The sequence below is a fragment of the Staurois parvus genome, unplaced genomic scaffold (assembly GCF_062004578.1).
Source record: "Staurois parvus isolate SC_StPar_1 unplaced genomic scaffold, SC_StPar_1.0 ptg000328l, whole genome shotgun sequence".
Lineage (NCBI taxonomy): Eukaryota > Metazoa > Chordata > Amphibia > Anura > Ranidae > Staurois > Staurois parvus.
This window is the reverse complement of record NW_028318124.1, coordinates 2,953,659-2,975,972: the sequence shown is the minus strand read 5'-3', so window position 1 is coordinate 2,975,972 and position 22,314 is coordinate 2,953,659. Positions and strand designations below refer to the sequence as shown.

The 22,314-nt window shown below is 45.0% G+C and overlaps 1 protein-coding gene across 2 annotated transcripts in view; it reads left to right on the top strand.

Moving 5' to 3' along the window:
- MRPL45 (mitochondrial ribosomal protein L45) overlaps window positions 1-22,314 on the top strand; it is a 168,366-nt gene that overhangs the window by 54,738 nt on the left and 91,314 nt on the right. Inside the window, exon 1 of one of the 2 annotated variants that reach the window (XM_089683946.1) lies at window positions 16,109-16,217. The exons of the other annotated variant lie outside the window; for it this stretch is intronic. Coding sequence (XP_089540072.1) covers window positions 16,188-16,217 — 30 coding nt within the window. The 5' untranslated portion in view covers window positions 16,109-16,187. Of the gene's footprint in view, window positions 1-16,108; window positions 16,218-22,314 lie in introns of those variants that run through there. 2 annotated transcript variants of the gene reach the window in all.

Here is a 22,314-nt window from a genome sequence, read left to right as displayed (position 1 = left end):
AGCAGATCAATCGTGGTCAGGAACAAGCCAAAGGTCAGTAGCGGAGGTGTAGACAGCAGCAGGAACAGTAGCAGGATATTGGCTGGAAAGGCACAATAATCTGGCAAGGAGGAAGTCCAAGGACATGGCTTATATAGGAAGTTCATGGGAGGAGCAAGGAGTTCAAGGTTCAAGAGCAAACAAGGCACAAGGCAGGATTATCCAATAGATGAGGCAAAGTGTTGTCCAGCATCCCAGGTAGCTCAGTGAGTAGAGTTACTGCCTGACACAGTAGAAGTCCCAGGTTCAAGTCCAGGCCCTGACACAAGGCCTCACATACTTTTTCCTCCCTGCACTGTGAATGTTTACATGTTATGTGCAATTAAACCATGGCAACATCTAATGTTTGTGTAGTATTATGTTCAGCAGACTGTGTTCTTTTATTGTTGTGACTTAGATGACGTTCAGAGCACATTTTATGCCCAATTCATGCAAAACTCCATGTAATCCCAAGGGGTTCACATACTTTTTCTTGCAACTGTATTCTTTTTTGAGAAATCTGGGGTCTATCAGACTCTAGATATCTCCTCTGCCCTTACATTATCTAATTTCACCAAGATCGGTGTGATCAGATGCTTTCCCAATTTACAAATAGCGTTGTTTATATCCTGCGAAACTGAAGTAATGAAATGCTTGTAGCCTCCGATTTCTTAGACTATAGAGATGATTGGCACCATTCTGGTCTCCAATCAGCTCTATGGTCAGCTGGCAGAAACACCGGCTGCATTCTCAGGTTGCCCCGATGGCATGGGACTGTCCGAGAAGGCCGTGGAAGGCAGTGGGGGAGGGGGCATCGGCTTCCGCTACTTGTAAAAGCAATCCTGCAGCTAATTAGCCACTAGGATTGCTTTTACATGAAAGCAGATCGCCGGCTGAAAAAAAACGATACCAGGATGATGCCTGCAGCTGTAGGCATCATCCTGGTATAAACATTCAAAGTCCAGTGATGTACCAGTACGTCGCTGGTCCTTGTTGGGTATACAGTAATACCACGGATTACAAATTTAATTTGTTCTGCAGGACATTTCGTATAGCGAAGGATTCGTAAACCGAAACACTGTTTCCCATAGGAATGCATTGAAAACCAATAAATCCGTTCTGAAAGTCAGAAAAACAGTAAACGCTACTAAAATACCGCATGAGTTATTTTATTAACTCGTGGTATTTTAGTAGTGACAACCATGTGTTAATGTTTCAGCTGTCAGTGGGGTTCCCCACTGACAGCTGAATGTAAAAGAATTGCTGGCAAAATTCTTTTACACTCAGCTGTTAGGTGCCAGTTTTTAAATGTAGTTCAGAAATTCATCTGTCACTTTCCCCCTCCAGCTAAAAGAGAGAAAGTTTCTTTTAATTTATTTCCCCAAAAGAAACAATGTTTCCTTTCAGTTTTTAAAAGATACAAAGTATCCTTTAGCTTCCGGGAAACTGACAGCTAATGTTGTGAGCTATAGTGAAGGAAAAAAAAAAGACGGCAATTGCATTTAAAAATCAGCACTGACATACACTTCATATTGTGAAAAAAATGAGTAAAAAATTCATAAACCGAGGCATTATTTTCAATGGAATTTCATTTGTAAACCGAAAATTACGTTAACAGAGGCATTCGTAAGCCGAGGTATTACTGTATATGCGATGTTCTTTTTTTTTTTTTTTTGTATGCAGCCTGTGGACTTAATGAAAAAAAGAGAAGAAATTTCTACCAGAAAAAGTGTGTGTTATGCCCACCATTAGAATATTCCGCCCTACATCCACCCACTTCTAATGGTGGGCACACATTAGATCACACTTTGCCACATGCGCCAGTTCCAAGATTGCACAAATGTCTAAATAGTGGCACACTTGAATAAAAATTGTCCACGTATAAGTGGTACCCTATATGGAATAAGGATGACACCAAGCCCCAAACTATCTTGCCACTACTCCCCATGTAGCCTGGGTATCTGGGGGGCTCCACGTGAATATCTTTTCCCTCGTAAATCCGAAACTTATAAGTATAGCCTGTTGCCCTCTTACAGGACTTCTACATCTTGACCCCATATCTGGCACGCTTGCTGGGGAGAAATTGCATGCAAGGTGGCCAGAAAAATTAATCAGGGACTCGTCAACGCAGATTTTTTGCTGGGGAGTATAGACATCTGCAAATTTTTGGTTAAGGTGATTTGTGAGGGGCTGAATTTTGTGGAGCCGGTCAAATTCAGGGTCACCTCAAGGACGACAGTGTCAAGGTCCTACCTTTTCCCTGAGGTTATGTTACTCCATGTGCTGGCGACCATCTTGGATTCTGCTGTGCATGGTGGGAATCCTTTTATGCCTTCAGGTCTCTGAGGTCCATCCCCCAGAGGGGTGTGGCTGATGACATATAAGCCTGTGGCCCGCACATGCTCTTTGCACTTGTGTCTTGTGTCTTTGTCTTGCTACAGCTCTGTGTATACGCTCGTGACTCTTCTGGTATCTGACTCGGCTTGTGACTAAGACCATTCTCTGTGGTTTCCTTCGATCTGACCTTCCGTTGCTGAACCCGGCCCGTGACCTGTGATTCTCTGTCTACTGTTCTGTACCGTTTTGTCCCGTTGTTGTCGACCCGGCTTGCCTGACTATGCTATTGTCATTCTCACCAGCTACACGCCATTAGCGGCGGCCATTACCGCAGCCGGGGTGTCTCGGGGGCCACGACCTGGTTCCTGGCTGCGTCAAGTCCATCCCCACCATCAGGGGCCCTGGTGAAGGGCAGCCTGGGACTTAGACTCCACGCCCTGAGGGACTTCAGTCTGTTTGTGGTGGTTGTCGTCAGCCAGTGCGTTACCCTGCCACTAGGCCTACCTGTCCGTTCCACAGCCCTGCCCTGACATTACACAAGTGCCATGAACCCTGACGGTGCAGGTATGCCTTCGCTTCCATTGTTGGTCGCCAGACTGGATCAACAGGATCTCCTGTTGGATCAGTTCGCTCAGGCGTTGCAAACTCTGCTTGCACGCACCGCGCACCTTACTCCTGGTGTCATTAGGCCGGTTGTCACTCCGGTGGTCGCTCCCGCTGCTGTTCCGCTTGTTGCGCCCACCACCGCGGCTGCTGCGGCACCCGCGGCGCCCAGTGGTATGACTGGTTCAGCCCCTCTTCCACAGCGCTTTGGGGGTGAGCTGAGTCAGTGTCGTGGGTTTCTCAACCAGGTAGGGATTTACTTCGAATTAATACCCCATGCTTTTCCGACTGAGAGGTCAAAGGTGGGTTTCCTAATATCGCTACTCTCAGACAAGGCCTTGGCCTGGGCGAATCCCTTATGGGAGAGGAATGACCAAGTGATTCACGCGTTTTCCGGTTTTGTCGATGCCTTCCGTAGGGTATTCGATGTACCGGCTCGCTCCGCCTCGGCTGCCAAGCTGCTCATGTCTATACATCAGGGTTCACGGACCGTTGCCGAGTATGCCATAGAGTTTCGTACATGGCAGCAGAGGTGGGTTGGAACAATGAGGCTCTGGTGGCTGCGTTTTCTCAGGGTCTTTCTGATGCATTGAAGGACGAGATCGCAGCCAAGGAATTGCCTGTGGAGCTGGAAGCACTAATTTCCTTCCTGATCCTGATTGATACCAGGCTCAGGGAGAGGCCTTCACTCAGGGAACGCCTGCGGAGGCCTTCCAATCGACTGGCACCTGTGTTTTCTGTCCCACCCGTTCCTCCCTCTCCTCCCACGCCCCCTGGGGATAGATTGTCTGGTGGTGAGCCCATGCAGCTGGGGTTTGCTCGCCTTTCCGAGGGAGAGCGGGCCGCTCGACGTCGGGAGGGTCGCTGCCTGTACTGTGGCCTTGGTGGGCACTTTCGGCAGTCCTGTCCGGTCCGTCCGGGAAACGCTCGCACCTGAGATCCTGTCGGGGATAGATCTTGGGTGGAGTCTCCTCGTCCCCGGCGTTCCGCAGAGATAAGCCACTGATCACCGTTGTCCTCTCTTGGGTGGAGGGCTCAGTGACGGCCCAGGCGTTGGTAGATTCTCGTTTGCGTTGGCTCGTTTGCTGCCCAGCACTCCATTCCCCTGCAGGCTCAAGTTACCCCATTGGTTCTTGAGGCGATAGATGGCAGGCCCCTGCAACCACCGCAGGTTACCCATGAGACTATGCCAGTTGAAGTAGCTATTGGGGCTGTTCACAGGGAGTTGGCCTGTTTCCAGGTGATTTCTTCTCCGCACTATTCGGTGGTTTTGGGGTATCCCTGGCTCCAGATGCACAATCCAACCTTCAATTGGCAAACAGCCGAGATTCTCTCGTGTTCTCCACAGTGTGGGGCTGGGTGCATCCGTGGGCCGGTTAAGGTTTTGTGTGCCTCCTCTGACTCTGCGTTGCCCACTGATTATGGGGAGTACCAGGACGTGTTTGATAAGGTACGCGCTGGTGCCTTACCTGCTCATCGTCCTTACGACTGCACCATATCCTTGCAACCCGGTGCCACTCCTCCGCGTGGCAGGGTGTATCCTCTCTTGGTTGCGGAGAATAAGGCCATGGAGGAGTACGTTGCGGATGCGCTTTCCCGGGGGCACATTCGTAAGTCTACTTCCCCAGCAGGAGCGGGCTTTTTCTTTGTAAAGAAGAAGGGTGGTGAATTGAGGCCTTGCATTGATTATAGGGGTCTTAATCGAATCACCACTAAGAATGCCTACCCGATTCCCTTGATTACTGAGTTGTTCGACCGCCTTAAGGGGGCAACAGTCTTTACCAAACTTGACCTTAGGGCGGCGTACAACCTCGTACGGATCAAACAGGGGGATGAGTGGAAGACCGCGTTTAACACCAGAACCGATCACTACGAATACCTGGTGATGCCCTTCGGGTTGTGTAACGCGCCCGCAGTTTTTCAGGAATTCATAAATGATGTCCTTCGTGACTTGTTGCAGCAGTGCGTGGTAGTTTACTTGGATGACATCCTGGTTTACTCTGCCTCCATGGAGTCCCATATCCAGGATGTCAAGCAGGTGCTGCAACGATTACGTGAGAACAAACTTTTTTGTAAACTTGAGAAGTGCGAATTCCATCGATCCCAAGTTGCCTTTTTAGGCTACATCATTTCTGCGGAGGGATTCTCCATGGACCCTCAGAAGGTTTCGGTGGTTCTGCAGTGGCCTCGTCCCAATGGTCTTCGGCCCATTCAGCGCTTTTTGGGTTTTGCCAACTACTATCGGAAGTTCATCAGGAACTTCTCCACGCTGGCAAAGCCTCTCTCAGACCTAACCAAGAAGGGCAGAGTTTGCCAGGAACTCAGCGGTCAACTCCTCCTCCGGGATGTCTCCCTTCATGGCCAACTATGGGTACCAACCCGCGGTATTACCTGAGAGGTTCTCACCACAGGACATTCCGGCTGTGGAGAACCATCTTGCTGCCCTGCGTTCTTCATGGGGGCAGATCCAGAGGGCTTTGAGGGACTCGGCTCAGCGTCAGAAGTTCCAGGCTGATCGCAGACGGTTGCCCGCTCCTTCATACCAGGTCGGCGGTCGGGTGTGGTTGTCTACTCGTAACCTCAATCTTCGGGTGCCCACACCCAAACTAGCTCCCCGTTTTGTCGGTCCTTTTCGCATTCTCCGCAAGGTGAATCCGGTGGCCTATGCCCTTGCCCTTCCACCTGGGATGCGGATCTCCAATATCTTTCATGTATCACTGTTGAAACCTCTGATCTGCAATCGCTTCACTACCTCTCTGCCTCGGCCCCGTCTTATTCGGGTTGCCGATCATGAGGAGTATGAGGTGAGCCGTATCCTGGACTCTCGATTGGTGCGCGGTCGATTACAGTTCCTGGTTCATTGGCGCGGTTATGGTCCCGAGGAGCGTTCCTGGGTTCCTTCCGTGGATGTCCATGCTCCTGCCCTCCTCCGCGCTTTTCAAACCCGCTTTCCTCAGAAACCTTTTGTTGAGCCGCGGAGGGGGAGGGGCCCTTGAGGAGGAGGTACTGTCAAGGTCCTACCTTTTCCCTGAGGTTATGTTACTCCATGTGCTGGCGTCCATCTTGGATTCTGCTGTGCATGGTGGGAATCCTTTTATGCCTTCAGGTCTCTGAGGTCCATCCCCCAGAGGGGTGTGGCTGATGACATATAAGCCTGTGGCCCGCACATGCTCTTTGCACTTGTGTCTTGTGTCTTTGTCTTGCTACAGCTCTGTGTATACGCTCGTGACTCTTCTGGTATCTGGCTCGGTTTGTGACTAAGACCATTCTCTGTGGTTTCCTTCGATCTGACCTTCCGTTGCTGAACCCGGCCCGTGACCTGTGATTCTCTGTCTACTGTTCTGTACCGTTTTGTCCCGTTGTTGTCGACCCGGCTTGCCTGACTATGCTATTGTCATTCTCACCAGCTACACGCCATTGGCGGCGGCCATTACCGCAGCCGGGGTGTCTCAGGGGCCGCGACCTGGTTCCTGGCTGCGTCAAGTCCATCCCCACCATCAGGGGCCCTGGTGAAGGGCAGCCTGGGACTTAGACTCCGCGCCCTGAGGGACTTCGGTCTGTTTGTGGTGGTTGTTGTCAGCCAGTGCGTTACCCTGCCACTAGGCCTACCTGTCCGTTCCACAGCCCTGCCCTGACAGACAGAGTGTATTGTTCTTGAAATGCATAAAACACATTATACGGTTACATCTATGCCTGGCCATGGCAGCGGAGAACACAGGCATATGATGAATCGGGTCTGTGGACCAATACAACTGCAATTCATTTTTTTTTAGTAATGCCCATGTTGAGCGTTCGGTCCCAAAAAAATTTAAATTTGGAAACCGTGATGGGTTTCCATGTGAATGGTCTGGCAAGGTTTGAATCTGGGTTGGCGGCGATAAACTGTTGTGCATATAAATTGCTTTGATCCACAATCAATGCATACTGATCTTCCATGAAAAACAGCTCCAAAAAATCAAGGGGAGTAGGTAAATTTACTATTTCCACCTGAATTCCAGGTTGGGCAGTGAATGGGGGAAGTACGGGTGCTGCAGAATTTGTGGGCTGCCAATTGGGATTTGCAAGCACATCCGGAAGGATACTAGGGGCTCTACGGCCTGTGTGCGAATTCTTGTTGGTTGTGGGACAATACTTTGCCACTGCACCAGCTTGTACTGCACTTATGAGACTGGCCACGTCACCATGTGTTACTGCAGTGCTGGTATTATTATTATTATTATACAGGATTTATATAGCACCAACAGTTTGCTCAGTACTGTACAATATAACGGAAGACAATACAGCAACAATGCAGTTCAATACAACAGGGTTAGGAGGGCCCTGCCCCTTGGAGCTTACAATCTAAGAAGTATGTGAAAGACCAGGAAGTACTAGGCCAATAGTACTCGACAATTCACCAAAAGGTAGCGTGGCACTAGTACTGGCACTCTGAGAGTCATCAAAATTTACCGGCAAGTGCTAACAGAGATCAGGCCTGATTCTACCAACACTGCGGTTTTGTGTGCAATGTATCAAGTGACAGTGAGCAACTGACACTGCACTTGCTGGGAGAGAAGGGGGAGCTAAGCGTAGGGGCTAATGCAGGTGCTGGCAGGTGCCGGGGCTGATCCCACTAATGCTGCATTTTGGGGGACACGATACTAATGTGAACGCTGGTATAGTGCTGATCTGATCAAACGTATTGAGCGTGTTCCGGGCAATCAAGGGGTTAAATGTGATGACTGGTGTACTGACAGGCAATCCGATGCTATCTGGAAGGGGCGTGAAAACCACGGGAGTGCGAATCATATATATATATATATATATATATATATAAAATGTTGCGCACCTGTGCCTCCCTGTAGCAGTATTTAGTTACATAAGCGGTTTGTGTTACGGTGCTGCGTCATTTTAACTAACAATTGCGTGGTCATGCAACACTGCACAAACATGAAATTTACATCCTTTTTTCCCCATGAATTGGGCTTTCTTTCGGTGGGATTTGATCGCCTATGCATTTTTTATTTTTTGCGCTATAAAAAAAAAAACAACAATTTTGAGAAAAAAAAACAATATTTTGGACTTTTTACTATAAAACATGTCCAATAAAAAAATTTAAAAATCAAATTTCATCATAAATTTCAGTCAAAATGTATTCTGCGACACGTCTTTGTTAAAACAAAATACCAATACGTGTAAATTCAGTAAAGGGTTAACTGTGTGAGGGGAGTGTTTTCCTAGTGGGCGGGGGGGGGTGTTCTTCACTGTTGCACTGTCCCGGAAAGCTAAGCTCTGCTCTCTGGAACACTGAGCTGGGAACTGACAGGGAGCAGAGCTACATTGAAAACAATGCAGCTGTGCTCTGTTTCAGCGTTTGCCAGCAACCGCTGGGACCCGGCGGGTAATCACCGAACGGGACCCGGTGATTGACGCCTGCGGCTGCAATTGGTACTGCGGGCAGGGCGGTCGCGCATCTTGCACGCGCCCCCTAGCATGTAAACAAAGATCATGTTTATATATGTGCCCTCGATCCCCTCATGTTTTGCATTGTATTGGTATTGTTCTGTCACATGTTCTGTCCCCCTTTGTAATGTACAGCGCTGAGCGAACTATTGGCGCTTTATAAATACTGAATAATAATAATAATAATAATATATGTGATCCTGCCTACAGGGGCTGCTTTGCCGCAGTATATGTACTGTGGGCGGTCCCCTAGTAGTTAAAGAAGCATAATACGTGGAATGATCACATCACGGATCAGACATTTTTGAGACACATTTTCCTTTATAAAGTGAGTTTTTGGCCTATAATAATCTATAGGTCAATGGTCAAGGTGAGCAGGGAGTGGGGCCACAAGTCAAGCACGGTGTTGATTATGGCTGGATGTTAATGCAACATATGCTGGATTGGACATTTATTATCTGTCATATTTCTTTTGGACTGTCACTTTATGCTTTCAAAGCTTATGGTTCTATTTATGATGAGAGAGAGAGAGCGCACCATATTTTTTTCATTTATTTTTTTTTTTCGTACATAGACGGTGTCACAAAAATCTTGCAGAAGAAAAAAAACTAGAGGAAAATAAAAAGGGGTCACATTTTTGCCCAACAAAGGCCGAACAGGAATTTATGGTATACAAAGATTTTAGACTATTTTTAAAGTGTGTGTAATTGAAAAGTGGTTTCTGATGTGGGATGGAAGAAAATATAGAGTTGGTAAGTATGAGTTGAGAAGTTGAAGATTTTAAATACATGATGACTGGGTCCTTAGTGAATTGCTAAAAGATGTTCAGGAGATAGAAGATTGGTATAGGGAGAACAGATCTTTGCTTACAAAATTAGCTCCAAAATACAATATTTTCCCTCCTCTATCATCTGATCATAATATTGCCCTCTTTATATATTTGGTGGAAAAGCATCTGAGAAATTTAGATTGGTCTTCCTTTATGAGAGATAATTTGTCACACAGTGAAAGAAAAGCTTAGATCGGGGATGTCCAGCCCATGGGCAGCATGTGCCCCAGGAGAGATCAACATGACACAGGCATGTCTGGAGGAATGCCATGCAAGAATAGAAGCCACAGCGGTGGGGAGGGACAAGCTGGCACAGTTACGTATGGAGGGACTCAGGGGATGTCGTATATGTATAGAGGCTGCTGCAGCCAGCACAAATAATTCAGGATCAGGAACAACACAAGGGATGCTGGGAGTGCCGTTTTTGTGAACCCCCCAGTGACAGCAAATGCGTGGGCTCCACATAGTGCCAGGCAAGTAAGTGCCACATGGCTGTATCAGAGGGTGTTGGGGTGGGCTGTGCAGACCAGCCCCAGATTTCAGTTGTGTGGACGATTGCAGGTGTGGGAATCGCTGGTGTTCCTTCACCCACAACCACTTGCAGGTCTTTACAGATGAGCAGAGCTGCCAGTCACCCTTAATGGCACCCCCATGCATCAGGTGGGGGAACCTTTTCCTGCATGAACCGCAGGCACAGCAGCCCATTTAAAATGAACGGGCTGCCATGCCTGAGCAAATGTTGCCCAAGACAATTCCTCTTCTTTCAATGTGGCCCAGGAAGGTCAAAAGGTTGAGACAAATGAATGATATTTTGATACATTCTGCTGATAAAGGTGGAAATGTTGTGGATTCTATTCTTTATTTTCTATTCTATTTTGTTCTGTTTTACACTAATATTTTCTACTGTATTCTATTCTATTCTTTGGTCAGAATAGAAACCAGTGCAGCGCTATAACATTACATAGTATAAACTGAAGAAATATTGAATAATAAATAAATAGGTATTATTGATGATATTAATAAATCAATATTAAATAATAGTGATAACAACTATAAGTGGATGAAGCGCTATGATGGGCACAATAAATTAAGTGCAACTGTGAAAGTCTTATAAAAAAAAGTGTTCATAAACTAGTGAAGGCTTGACACAATCAGGTCAGCATACAGTGCTCCAACCGGGTCCCAATGCACAAGTGGTATCCAATAATTCCGTGTGGCTTTATCTGTGCGGAAGATTGAATGAAATGCGCACTCACCAGATGCGCATAATTAAAGTGCAATATGTTGAAAATGAATCTGCATGAAGCCCCCTTTAAATGGATCTGACAGACAGCATGGAACCAGGATTCCTTCTCTGGATACAAGGCTCCTCTGCAGCGACGCTTCCACTGGGGTCCTTCAGTAGCCTCCCTGTTGTAACTTTATGAACCCTTTTTGTTATAAGACTTTCACAGTTGCATTTACTTTATTGCGCCCATCATAGCGCTTCATCTATAGTTGTTATCAGTTTTATTTAATATTTCTTCAGTTTACTCTATGTAATGTTATAGCGCTGCACTAGTTTCTATTCTGATTATCTGTAAGGTTTTAGGGTTCCTTTTTCAGTGCAAATGCGGCTGACTCAATTGGATCCCTGAGCGCTCACTGATTCTTTGTCTGGTTTTATTCTATTCTTTATTTTCTATTCTGTTCTTTTTTCCTCTTCTTTTCTATTATATTTTAAAAAAATGTTTTTGTATTGGATAAATTTATAAAAATAGAAAAAAACCCTGCGCTATTAGTACTCAAAACTGTATAAAAAATAAGTTAAATTAAGTCAAATTGAATCAGGAAAGCAGTTACCACCCTATTGTGCAATCACTCCACTGTGTTAATGAATCAAAATCAAATTCCAGTGAAGTGCTTCCAATATGACATATCATATCAAATGTCATATAACCTCATATCATAACCCTTTATCATAAACATGTACGTGTGTTTATTATATATATATATATATATATATATATGTATATATACACACACTGCTCAAAAAATGAAAGGAACACTTTTTAATCAGAGTAAAGCATCAAGTCAGTTAAACTCCTGAGATATTGATCTGGTCAGTTAAGTCGCAGAGGGGTTGTTAATCAGTACAACAGGTAGACTAGATGGACAACAATGAGACAACCCCCAAAACAGGAATGGTTTTACAGGTGGAGGCCACTGACATTTTTTTCCCTACTCATCCTTTCTGATTTCTTTTGCTGTTTTTCACTAGTTTTGTATTTGGCTAGGGTCAGTGTCACTACGGGTAGCATGAGGCGATACCTGAACCCTACAGAGGTTGCACCAGCAGTCCAACACCTCCAGGATGGCACATCAATACATGTCATTGCCAGAAGGTTTGCTGTCTCTCCCAGCACAGTCTCAAGAGCATGGAAGAGATTCCAGGAGACAGACAGATACTCTGGGAGTGCTGAACAGGACTGTAGAAGGTCCTTAACCCATGAGCAGGACTGGTATCTGCTCCTTTGTGCAAAGAGGAACAGGATGACTACTGCCAGAGCCCTACAAAATGAGCTCCAGCAGGCCACTGGTGTGAATGTCTCTGACCAATCAGAAACAGACTTCATGAGGGTGGCCTGAGGGCCTGACATCCTCTAGTGGGCCCTGTGCTCATTGCACTATAGAGCTCCATTGGCATTTGCCATTGAACACCAGAATTGGCAGGTCCGCCACTGGTGCCCTGTGCTTTTCACAAATGAGAGCAGATTCACCCTGAACACATGTGACAGACGTGAAAGGGTCTGGAGAAGCCATGGAGAACGTTATGCTGCCTGTAACATGGTTCAGCATGACCATTTTGGTGTTGGTTCCGTTATGGTCTGGGTAGGCATATCCATGGACGGTTGCACAGACCTCTACAGGCTAGACAATGGCACCCTGACTGCCAATAGGTATCAGGATGAAATCCTTGGACCCATTTTCAGACCCTACGCTGGTGCAGTGGGTCCTGGGTTCCTCTTGATGCACAACAATGCCGGCCTCATGTGGTGAGAGTATGCAGGCAATTCCTGGAGAATGAAGGAATTGCTACCAATGAATTGCCCCCACGCTCACCTGACCTAAATCCAATAGAACACCTCCAGCATATCATGTTTCTATCAATCCAATGCCGCCAGGTTGCACCTCAGACTGTCCAGGAGCTCAGTGATGCCCTGGTCCAGATCTGGGAGGAAATAACCCAGGACACCATGGGGTTTATTTACTAAAGCTGGAGAGTCCAAAATTAGACTCCCTTCTGCATAGAAACCAATCAGCTTCTAACCTCAGCTTGTTCAATGAAGCTTTGGCAATGAAACCTGGAAGCTGATTGGTTTCTGTGCAGAAGGGAGTCTGATTTTGGACTCTCCAGCATTAGTAAATAAACCCCCATCTGTCACCTCATTAGGAGCATGCCCTGATGTTGTCATGTGGGGCCGTACAAACTAGTGAGTACCATTTTGAGTTGCTGCAATGAAATTTCAGCAAAATGGACTAGCCTGCTGCGTCATTTTTTCACTTTGATTGTTCGGGGTGTCTTTGAATTCAGTCCTCTGTAGGTTGATCATTTTCTTTTCCATCAAACGATGGGGCATCCTTACATTCCTAACACATTACCCAGTCCATATCAGTATAGATATCCAGCATGATATTTTTACCCATTGAGATCTGATGTTTTTTCAAAGTGTTCAATTAATTTTTTTGAGCAGTGAACACACACACTTTCTGCACATTTACAAAAGGATACTGAATACTGGGGAATCTGTTTATGATAAAGGGTTATGGTATGAGGTTATATGTTATTTGATTTGTTATGTCTTATTGGAAGTGCTTCACTTGTATTTCATTTTGATGCTTTTCAGCCGAAAAAAATATTTAGTTTTTTTCCAAAATGTTTGATAAGTTTTTGTCTCTGTAATAAAAATTAAAAAGTTAGTGGTGATGAAATACCACCAAAACAAGCTCTATTTGTGTGATAAAAATGATATATATTGAATTTGTATACAGTGCTGCATGACAGTGCAATTACTAGTTAAATAGTGCAGTGCTGAATAGCAAAAAATGGCCTGGTCATGAAGGGGATTAAACCTTCTGGATCGTAAGTGTTTAAATAAAAAAAGAAAAAAGTGTTAATTAAAAAATGTGTAATAAAATAAAAAGGAACAATAAACAGAAGGCCCCTTGTACACACCCCGATATGTCAGTATTGGGCCTATGAGCCAGGGCTGTGGATATGGAGGTAGCACCAGCCCTTCTGTACGGTGTGCAGGCAGCTGGGTGAATTGGATGTAGGCAGGAAGGGTGATTGCTGGAATCGATGTCTTGCAGCAGCTGAAAGCTTCTCCTCTCCCTCCTACTGGCTTTCAGCTGCCCCATACAGAGATAATTTCCAGTAACTGCCAATCCCCCCACCCATCACCCTCCCTGTGCACAATACATTTTCTGCTTAGGCCCCCCTGTGTGCCCCCCCCCCCCTTCCCCCCCACTCGCTGCACCCATCACCCTCCCTGTGCACAATACATTTGCTGCTTAGGCAGCACAGTGGCTAAATGGTTAGCACTTCCACCTGGCAGTACTCGGGTCGCTGGTTTGAATCCCAGCCACGGCACCTCCTGCCTGGAGTTTGCATGTTCTCCCTGTGCCTGCATGGGTTTCCTCCGTGTACTCTGGTTTCCTCCCACACTCCAAAGACATGTTGGTAGGCTAATTGGATCCTGTCTAAATTGTCCCGTGTATGTATGAATGTGAGTTAGGGACCTTAGATTATACGCCCCTTGAGGGTTAGGGACTGATGGGAATGTACAATATATATGTAAAGCGCTGCGTAAATAGATGGCGCTATATAAGTATCTGTAATAAATAAATAATAATAATAGGCCCCCCTGTGTGCTCCCCCCTACCCGCTGCACCCATCACCCTCCCTGTGCACAATACATTTGCTGCCAAGGCCTCCCTGTGTGCCCCTACCCCCGCAGTACTGCCGTCTTCCCTACTGTCCTTTCCACCACCAGCTGCAAGCACACAATAAGATCCTTCAGGAGAATGGGGGAAGGGTGCAGTAAATATGTCACATTTACCAACCCCTTCCTGAACACAATGGTGATCGGTGCTGATCACTCTCTGTGTTCATAACTGAAGCATAGTAAACTGTTTTTTTTTTGGGGGGGAGGGGTTCCTGTCAGGTTGGTTGTTTAGGGCCCTGTGGTTTCTAACAACTGCCCACCTAGGAGCTGACAATGGTGTTTCCATGTCTAGAGCTCCTTTAACCAGTTGCTGCCTGGCCTATAGCCAGATGGCAGCCAGGCGAACAGCTTGTCCCTCCGGTTGGACGCCATATAGCTTCCTTTCCAGAACGCGCATTGCGCATGCCTGCAGGGCAGCGCTGTGGCGAGATCTGTCACCGGCCGTGTACCTCGGACACGGCCGATTTTCATGCCTTCACAGCTTCCTTTCATGCCATCCATTGTATACAAGTTTGTCTAGCTGTGAATGGTCACAGCGATCACATGCACAAGCTGGGCCAATCACAGCCCAGCTGTTTCATGTGATTAGCCGTGGCCAAATCACGGCTAATCACAAAAAAAAAAAACCCTGAATGAATCGATGTCATTCACGTAAATGCTTGCCTATAGCAAAGTAATTCTTTGCTATGAGCAAATTGTGTAAAAGAAACAAATACTGAAAACTTCCCCAAAGTAGTACAATGTTACTATGGTAACATTATACTACTTTGGTCATAGTGCAATATGAAAAAAAATCTTAAAAAAGAGAAAAAAATGTAATAAAAACTAAAAATAATAAAAAAAATTATCATTTTTTTTCTGTACTGTTACCAGTGTCCCTGATCACCGCCATGCCAGTTATATGATGACACTGTACTCCATTGGTAACAGTATGTAAAAAAAAAATCGTGAAAATTTTTTTTTTAATTTCTTTTCTGAAAAATTATGACAAAAAAATTACAACTTCAAAAAACTCGCCATTCCTCTTATGAAGTATGTCGGACTGTCTACTTTACAAAAAGGGGCCATTTGGGGGATATCTGTACTGTTCTGACATTTTTGGACCTCAAGAAATTAGATTGGCTGTCAGTACTTCAGGATTGATCAATATTCAGATCTATACCATAGTTTGTGAACTCTATAATTTTCCTACAAACTAAAAAATACATCCTAATTTGGGTTATTTTCACCAAAGACATGTAGCAAAATACATTTTGGCCTAAATTTATGAAGAACAATTATTTATTTGCAAACTTTTATAACAGAAACAAAGAAAAACGTTTTTTTTTTTTTCAAAATTTTCAGTCTTTTTTTTGTTAATTTAGCAAAAAATAAAATCCCCAGCAGTGATTAAATACCACCAAAAGAAAGCTCTAGTTGTGTGAAGAAAATTATAAAATTTTTGTTTGGGTACAATGTTGTATGACCGCGCGTCATTCAAAGTGTAAGAGCGCTGAAACCTGAAAATTGGTCTAGGTAGGAAGGGGGTAAAAGTGCCCGGTATGGAAGTGGTTAAATGGCGGACATGCAATGACGTCACCGCGCACGCATGCCAAGGTGTGCACATAACAAAATGAGGGGGGAAGGAGGGATTTTAGTAAAAAAGAGGCCCAGTCTCTGTCAATAAGTGACAGTTGGACTTGGGAGCTGTATTTGCGGCAGCCTGTGCTATCCTCTCATCGTCTATATAGTGTCTGTGTGAGAATGGGGGGGATGTGGAGCGGAGTCATCGCAAGAACAGCTGACGTCACACACACTTTAGAGGCAGGAATGGAAAACAATGGCAGGTTAATGGACTTGAAACGAAGAAATGCAACCAATCAGCACTGTGTGTCGGTCAGCAGTGGGCGGGGTAGCTTTAAAAGTGACGGCTGTGCTGCGTAATGGGACAGATTTGGGGGGCGGGGATGCGCATTTATGACGTTTAAAACATGGCGGCCTCCAGGAGCGTGTGTAGAACGGTGGGTGAAGCGGGAGTTGAAGGTTATAAAATAAAGGAAAGCAAGGAGGCGGTTGTTGGAGGCTCAGCTGGCGCCCTGCACCGACTGTAGCTGCCGGTTGATGTCATGGTTTATTGTGTGTAGATAGTAGGGCGAGCTGGCTATGACAACTGACAGCTTGTGAATGGAGGAGGCGATCATTTCCAGAGTGTGTGTGATGAGAACGGGCCGAGCTGGCAGCTATAAACCTGTGTGTGTGGAGAGGGTGAGCGAGCAGTGTCCGCTGGGACCTGGGCTTCCACACAACGTCTTTCTATTGGACGAGATATTGTGCCCCTTCCTGGGAGCTCCACTACGAATCCTGTCCCTTGTTTACTGCTTTAACCACTTGTCCTCTTGAGGATTTACCCCCCCCCCTCCTGACCAGGCCAGTTTTGCGTTATGGTCATGCAACGCTGCACGGAAATGAAATGTCCTTTTTCCCCACAAATACAGCTTTTGTTCGGTGGTATTTGATTGCCTGTGCATTTTTTTATTTTTTTTGCTCTGTATATGCAAAAAAAAAACAATTTTGAAAAAAAACAATATTTTTGACTATTTGCTATGTCCAGTAAAAAAAAATTAAAAAAAACCTAATTTTGTCAAATTTAGGCCAAAATGTATCCTGTTACATGTCTGCTAAAAAAACAAAAAACCCCAATACGTGGAAATTAATTGGTTTACGTGAAAGTTATAGCATTTACAAATGGTGGTATAGATATAGATTTTTTTGCTAGTATTGGCAGCGATCAGTGACTTATAGTGGGACAGTGGTAGGCATTCTTGCACTGGGGAGAACTGACTTGGTGTCACTGACATCCTCAGTGACACCAATACAGTGATCAGTGCTAATAAAAAGCACTGATGCTACTAATGGAACTGGGCATGAAGGGGTTAACATGAGACACAATTGAAAGGTTAACTGCTGTTTCACATTATGTGCTGTGTGTGTGCTTCAATGCAATCACGCTGCTTTGTATGGCTCTGCTACACAGAGTCATACAAAGCAGTGTGCTGGAGCTGACACGAGGGAGATCTGTATTGTTTACATACAGTTCTCTCCCCCATCGGTATTACTTGCCGATCACCAAGTGCTGGTGAGTAATCACTGGCCGAAACCATGACAGCCAAGGCCACGAATGGCAGCACGGGTAGGGTGCACGCACACCCCCCCCCGACCCGGAACTGCAAAATCACGTATATATACATGATTTCATGCACCCCTGCAGCAGTTTTTCTTTGTTTCTATTAGAACATTTTGCAAACAGGTAATTTTTCTCATTCACTGATGTGCATTGATGAGGCGGTACTAATGATGCTGCACTGATATGCAGCAATGATGGGTGGCACTGTTGGGCACAGGTGAGTGGCACTTGTGGGTGGCACTGCTGGGCACGGATAATCAGGGCACTGATAATCAGTGCCGATCTGTCCTCTGCCAATTGCCAGTTATTGGCACTACTTTCCTCACGCCATGAGGAGAGTGCAGTCAATAATCGGCAGCTGCATTTACCGGTGATCTGCTGTGTCATTGGAAACAGCTGATCACGTGGTAAAGGTCGCTGTAATTGGCCTTTTACCACATCACGTGATCAGCTCTGGCTGGGGGGGGAATGGGAGGACGTCATATAAAACCCTCCCAGAACTGGACAACCGCAATGTAGCCGTCAATTGGCTATAGCGCAGTTGGCAAGTGATTAAAGCGGTATTAAATCCCAAACCAAAAATTGTATATATTGCAGTTTACCAACCATTAGATGTGGTGGCTGCATTCGTTTTTTACTTTTTTTTTTAAAGGATCTGTTTTCACCTGGTGATCTGACCGGTAACATACCTCCTGTATTAGAGTGCAGCTACTCTGGATGAAGGAGCTCAGGGGACACCTTTGAACAGCAGCATTGTCAGTCTGGGGTGGGGAATGTTAGATGAACTAGCAGATTTAGATACACCAACAAATTGAGCAGTTACAGCAAACCATTGTCTTCCTCTTAGGATAAAGGTTTGACCTAACAGCTGGTCATTGTAAGCACCCCTGGCAGTGGTAAATGGTTTGTCTCAGCACTGTAACTGATAAATCTGGAAGGAAGCTTGTTCTTTTGAGAAACAAGCTTACTGGCCAAATCACCAAATAAAAATAAGAGCCTAAAAAGCAAAAACTAATGAAACCACCACATGTAAGAATTAATGAGCTGCAATATGAGGTTGACTTACTAAAGGCAAATATACTGTGCACTGCAAGTGCAGTTGCTCTAGATCTAAGGGGTAGCTCTAAAATGGGGAGGGGGGGAGAGGAGGGAAGTGCTGCTTATTTCTATCATACAATCATGTGCAAGCAAAAATGTTTGTTTGTTTTTTTGTTTCTATTTTGCTTGCATACTCCCCTCAGATCTAGAGCAACTGCACTGGCCTATTTGCCTTTAATAAATCAACCCCGATGTTTGGTGTTGGGTTTAATACTGCTTTAACCCTTACTAATCTTGAAACTGTCCCCTTGTTCCTCCGAACATCTACATTTACTAACCCATGTAAGAAAGATGTATGTACTTGTCTATTTTCAGGCCACTCTGGTTTGGTCATATGATCTCCTCTGTGTCAGCCTCTGCAGGGGAGCGGAGGGAGTGCCGGCAATGAATGGAAGGACATTGAAGTATATGGGAGAGGTCACTGCCCCAAGCTTTACTCACCCATTTTAGGAGCACACTCTACTCTCCCCTGCAGCTGTTGCTGGCTGACACAGGGGATCATGTGACTGAAGCAGGCTTTGTGAGCCAGCATGGCTTTTGGGAAGAGGAGGGACCACTGATAATAGATGGATCATTAAAACCTCTGGGTGACCTCATGGCTCCAGGTTTTAGTAGCCATTACTGAGCACTCCCTCTTCTCCCCCTGCAACGACATTGGCAATCACAGTGGACCATGTGACCAGGCTGAAAATGGGTTAAGTATATACATTTTTCTTGCACAGGTTAGTAAACACAGGTGTTATGAGTGGGGAGGGTCTTAAGAGTAGCTAGGATTAAGTGTGGAATGCCACTTTAATACTTGATGGATGATGAGATCTCAGTGCAGAGCAGAGAGCCTTTGGACCAAATTTCCAGGTAAGCATGGATCTGATGGGTTGTGTAAAAACCTCTTCATGTGTATGAGTAACATAGCTACTGCTTTCAAAAAACAAGCTGCAGTGGTTCACTTTTTAGAGGGCATTTGGGATGTGTGGAGGTGTTACATCATGTTCTTATCGCTTGAATAGGTACCCAAAATACTGCGCCACTGCATGCTTGCTGCACACATCGCTGCTCCACATTAGTTAGACACTGGCAGTCCTACTTGGCCATTCAGAAAACGCACAGTCACTGTAAGCATTTTGTGAATAGCTGAGAAAAGGGGAGGTTATGACGTGTGTGTTATGGATGTGGAGCATTGATGTCGCAGTCTGGAAAAACAGGGCTGGATTACATTGGTGCGTTGCCCTAAGGAATATGCATTGAACATGCATTATTGCTTGTTTTGTGTGCATTGTGTTAGAAACCCCCTTTCTTTTGAATGACAGAAAGTACCTAAGCTGGTGCATGTCACAATGCATGACACGTGTTGCCACAAGTGTTTGGTAATGCATTTTTGGTGTGTTTCCACAATAAACCTTTGTGAACTGGGCTTGAAGGAAAACTGCAATAGGCAATTGGCATGTTTTAGCTTTTCAGGGGATGGTAGAATAGAGGCTTTCAGACGTTCAGGGGCAATCCTGCCATTCCTGAATTCCTGTGCATTTTGTTGAATGTGGAATATGGATTAAACCATGCTTCAACCGCAAGCCAAACATTTGGCTCACAGTTGTGGTGCGATTCTATTGACTTTGATAGGCGAGTTTCACAAGAAGCACCACCTGTCAAACTCAACAAGCCAAGTTACATTTGCCTGTGGCATATGCATGATCTCCTCTGGATGCTATTTTAGGCTTTTGGGGGGTGGTTAAAATGTGTTTGAAATGCCTGTTCTTGCCACCTTGTGAACAAGGACTTAAGAAGAAGATGGTGATGTCTTAAATAGTAACTCCTTTTTTGTTGAGAAAAAAGAATTCCTCTCTGGGTGATCTATGTACAGTGGGGATCGAAAGTTTGGGCACCCCAGCTAAAAATTTGTATTACTGTGCATAAAGAAGCCAAGGAAAGATGGAAAAATCTCCAAAATGCATCAAATTACAGATTAGACATTCTTATAATATGTCAACAAAAGTTAGATTTTATTTCCATCATTTACACTTTCAAAATAACAGAAAACAAAAAAATGGCATCTGCAAAAGTTTGGGCACCCTGCAGAGTTTATATCTTGTACTTCCCCCTTTGGCAAGTATCACAGCTTGTAAACGCTTTTTGTAGCCAGCCAAGAGTCTTTCAATTCTTGTTTAAGGTATCTTTGCCCATTCTTCCTTACAACAGTCTTCCAGTTCTTTGAGATTTCTGGGCTGTCTGTCACGCACTGCTCTTTTAAGGTCTATCCATAGATTTTCAATTATGTTGAGGTCAGGAGATTGTGAAGGCCATGGCAAAACCTTCAGTTTACGCCTCTTGATGTAATCCCCCGTGGATTTCGAGGTGTGTTTGGGATCATTATCCATTTGTAGAAGCCATCCTCTCTTTAACTTCAGCTTTTTCACAGATGGCATCAAGTTACCATCCAAAATTTGCTGAAATTTTATTGAATCCATTTTTCCTTCTACTCGTGAGATGTTCCCTGTGCCACTGGCTGCAACACAACCCCAAAGCATGATTGATCCAACCCCATGCTTAACAGTTGGACAGAAGTTCTTTTCATTAAATTCTGTGCCCCTTCTTCTCCAAACGTACCTTTGCTCATTCCGGCCAAAAAGTTCAATTTTAACCTCATCGGTCCACAGAACTTGTTTCCAAAATGCATCAGGCTTGTCTATATGTTCATTTGCAAAGTTCAAACGATGATTTTTGTGGTGAGGACGTAGAAGAGGTTTTCTTCTGATGACTCTTCCATGAAGACCATATTTGTACAAGTATCTCTTTATAGTGGAATAGTGTACCACAACTCCAGTGTCTGCCAGATCTTTCTGGAGGGATCGTGCAGTCAAACGTGGGTTTTGAATTGTTTTTCTCACAATCCTGCGAGCTGTTCTGTCTGATATTTTTCTTGGTCTTCCAGATCTTGCTTTAACTTCCACTGTTCCTTATGACTGCCATTTCTTAATTACATTCCGAACAGAGGATATTGACATCTGAAAACGCTTTGCTATCTTCTTATAGCCTTCTCCAGCTTTGTGAGCGTCAACTATTTTCAGTTTCAGTTTTCTAGACAACTGCTTAGAAGAACCCATGGTGCTGATTGTTGGGGCAAGGTCAGATGAGTCTGGGCATTTAAAACCTTTGAGATTGACATCACCTGGTCTTCCCAGACGATGATTGAGAACAATCCATGACACTGGCAGGTCTCAGCTTTGCAAAGGGGGCAGTGCATGCTATAAATTCTGCAGGGTGCCCAAACTTTTGCAGACGCCATTTTTTTGTTTTCTGTTATTTTGAAAGTGTAAATGATGGAAATAAAATCTAACTTTTGTTGACATATTATAAGAATGTCTAATCTGTAATTTGATGCCTTTTGGAGATTTTTCCATCTTTCCTTGGTTTCTTTATGCACAGTAATACAAATTTTTAGCTGGGGTGCCCAAACTTTCGATCCCCACTATACATTGCAGGGATTTTAGCAACCGATGTTGCAGATTTCTGCCCTTTTGTAATTCTGAAGAAATAGCTGTCTATCTGTGCCCATGTCCACAGTAAATCTGTATGGGAGTGGTTTTATAATCATCAATCAGCTGCTGCCCCTGCAGGGCTCTAATGTGGAAAGTGGCAGGGTTTGCAGCCCTTTAGATGTGATTTCCCTTTGGGAGTATCTCACCAAAAATTACATTATATCTGACCTATATCTTAGTGCAGACTTCTGGGAAATCAGTGAGTCAATTACACAAGCAGGAAATTACATTTGCAGGGGGAATTCTGCACACCATCTGTGTACGGAACGTATCCAGGTAGCCATATTTCATTGCATTTTACAG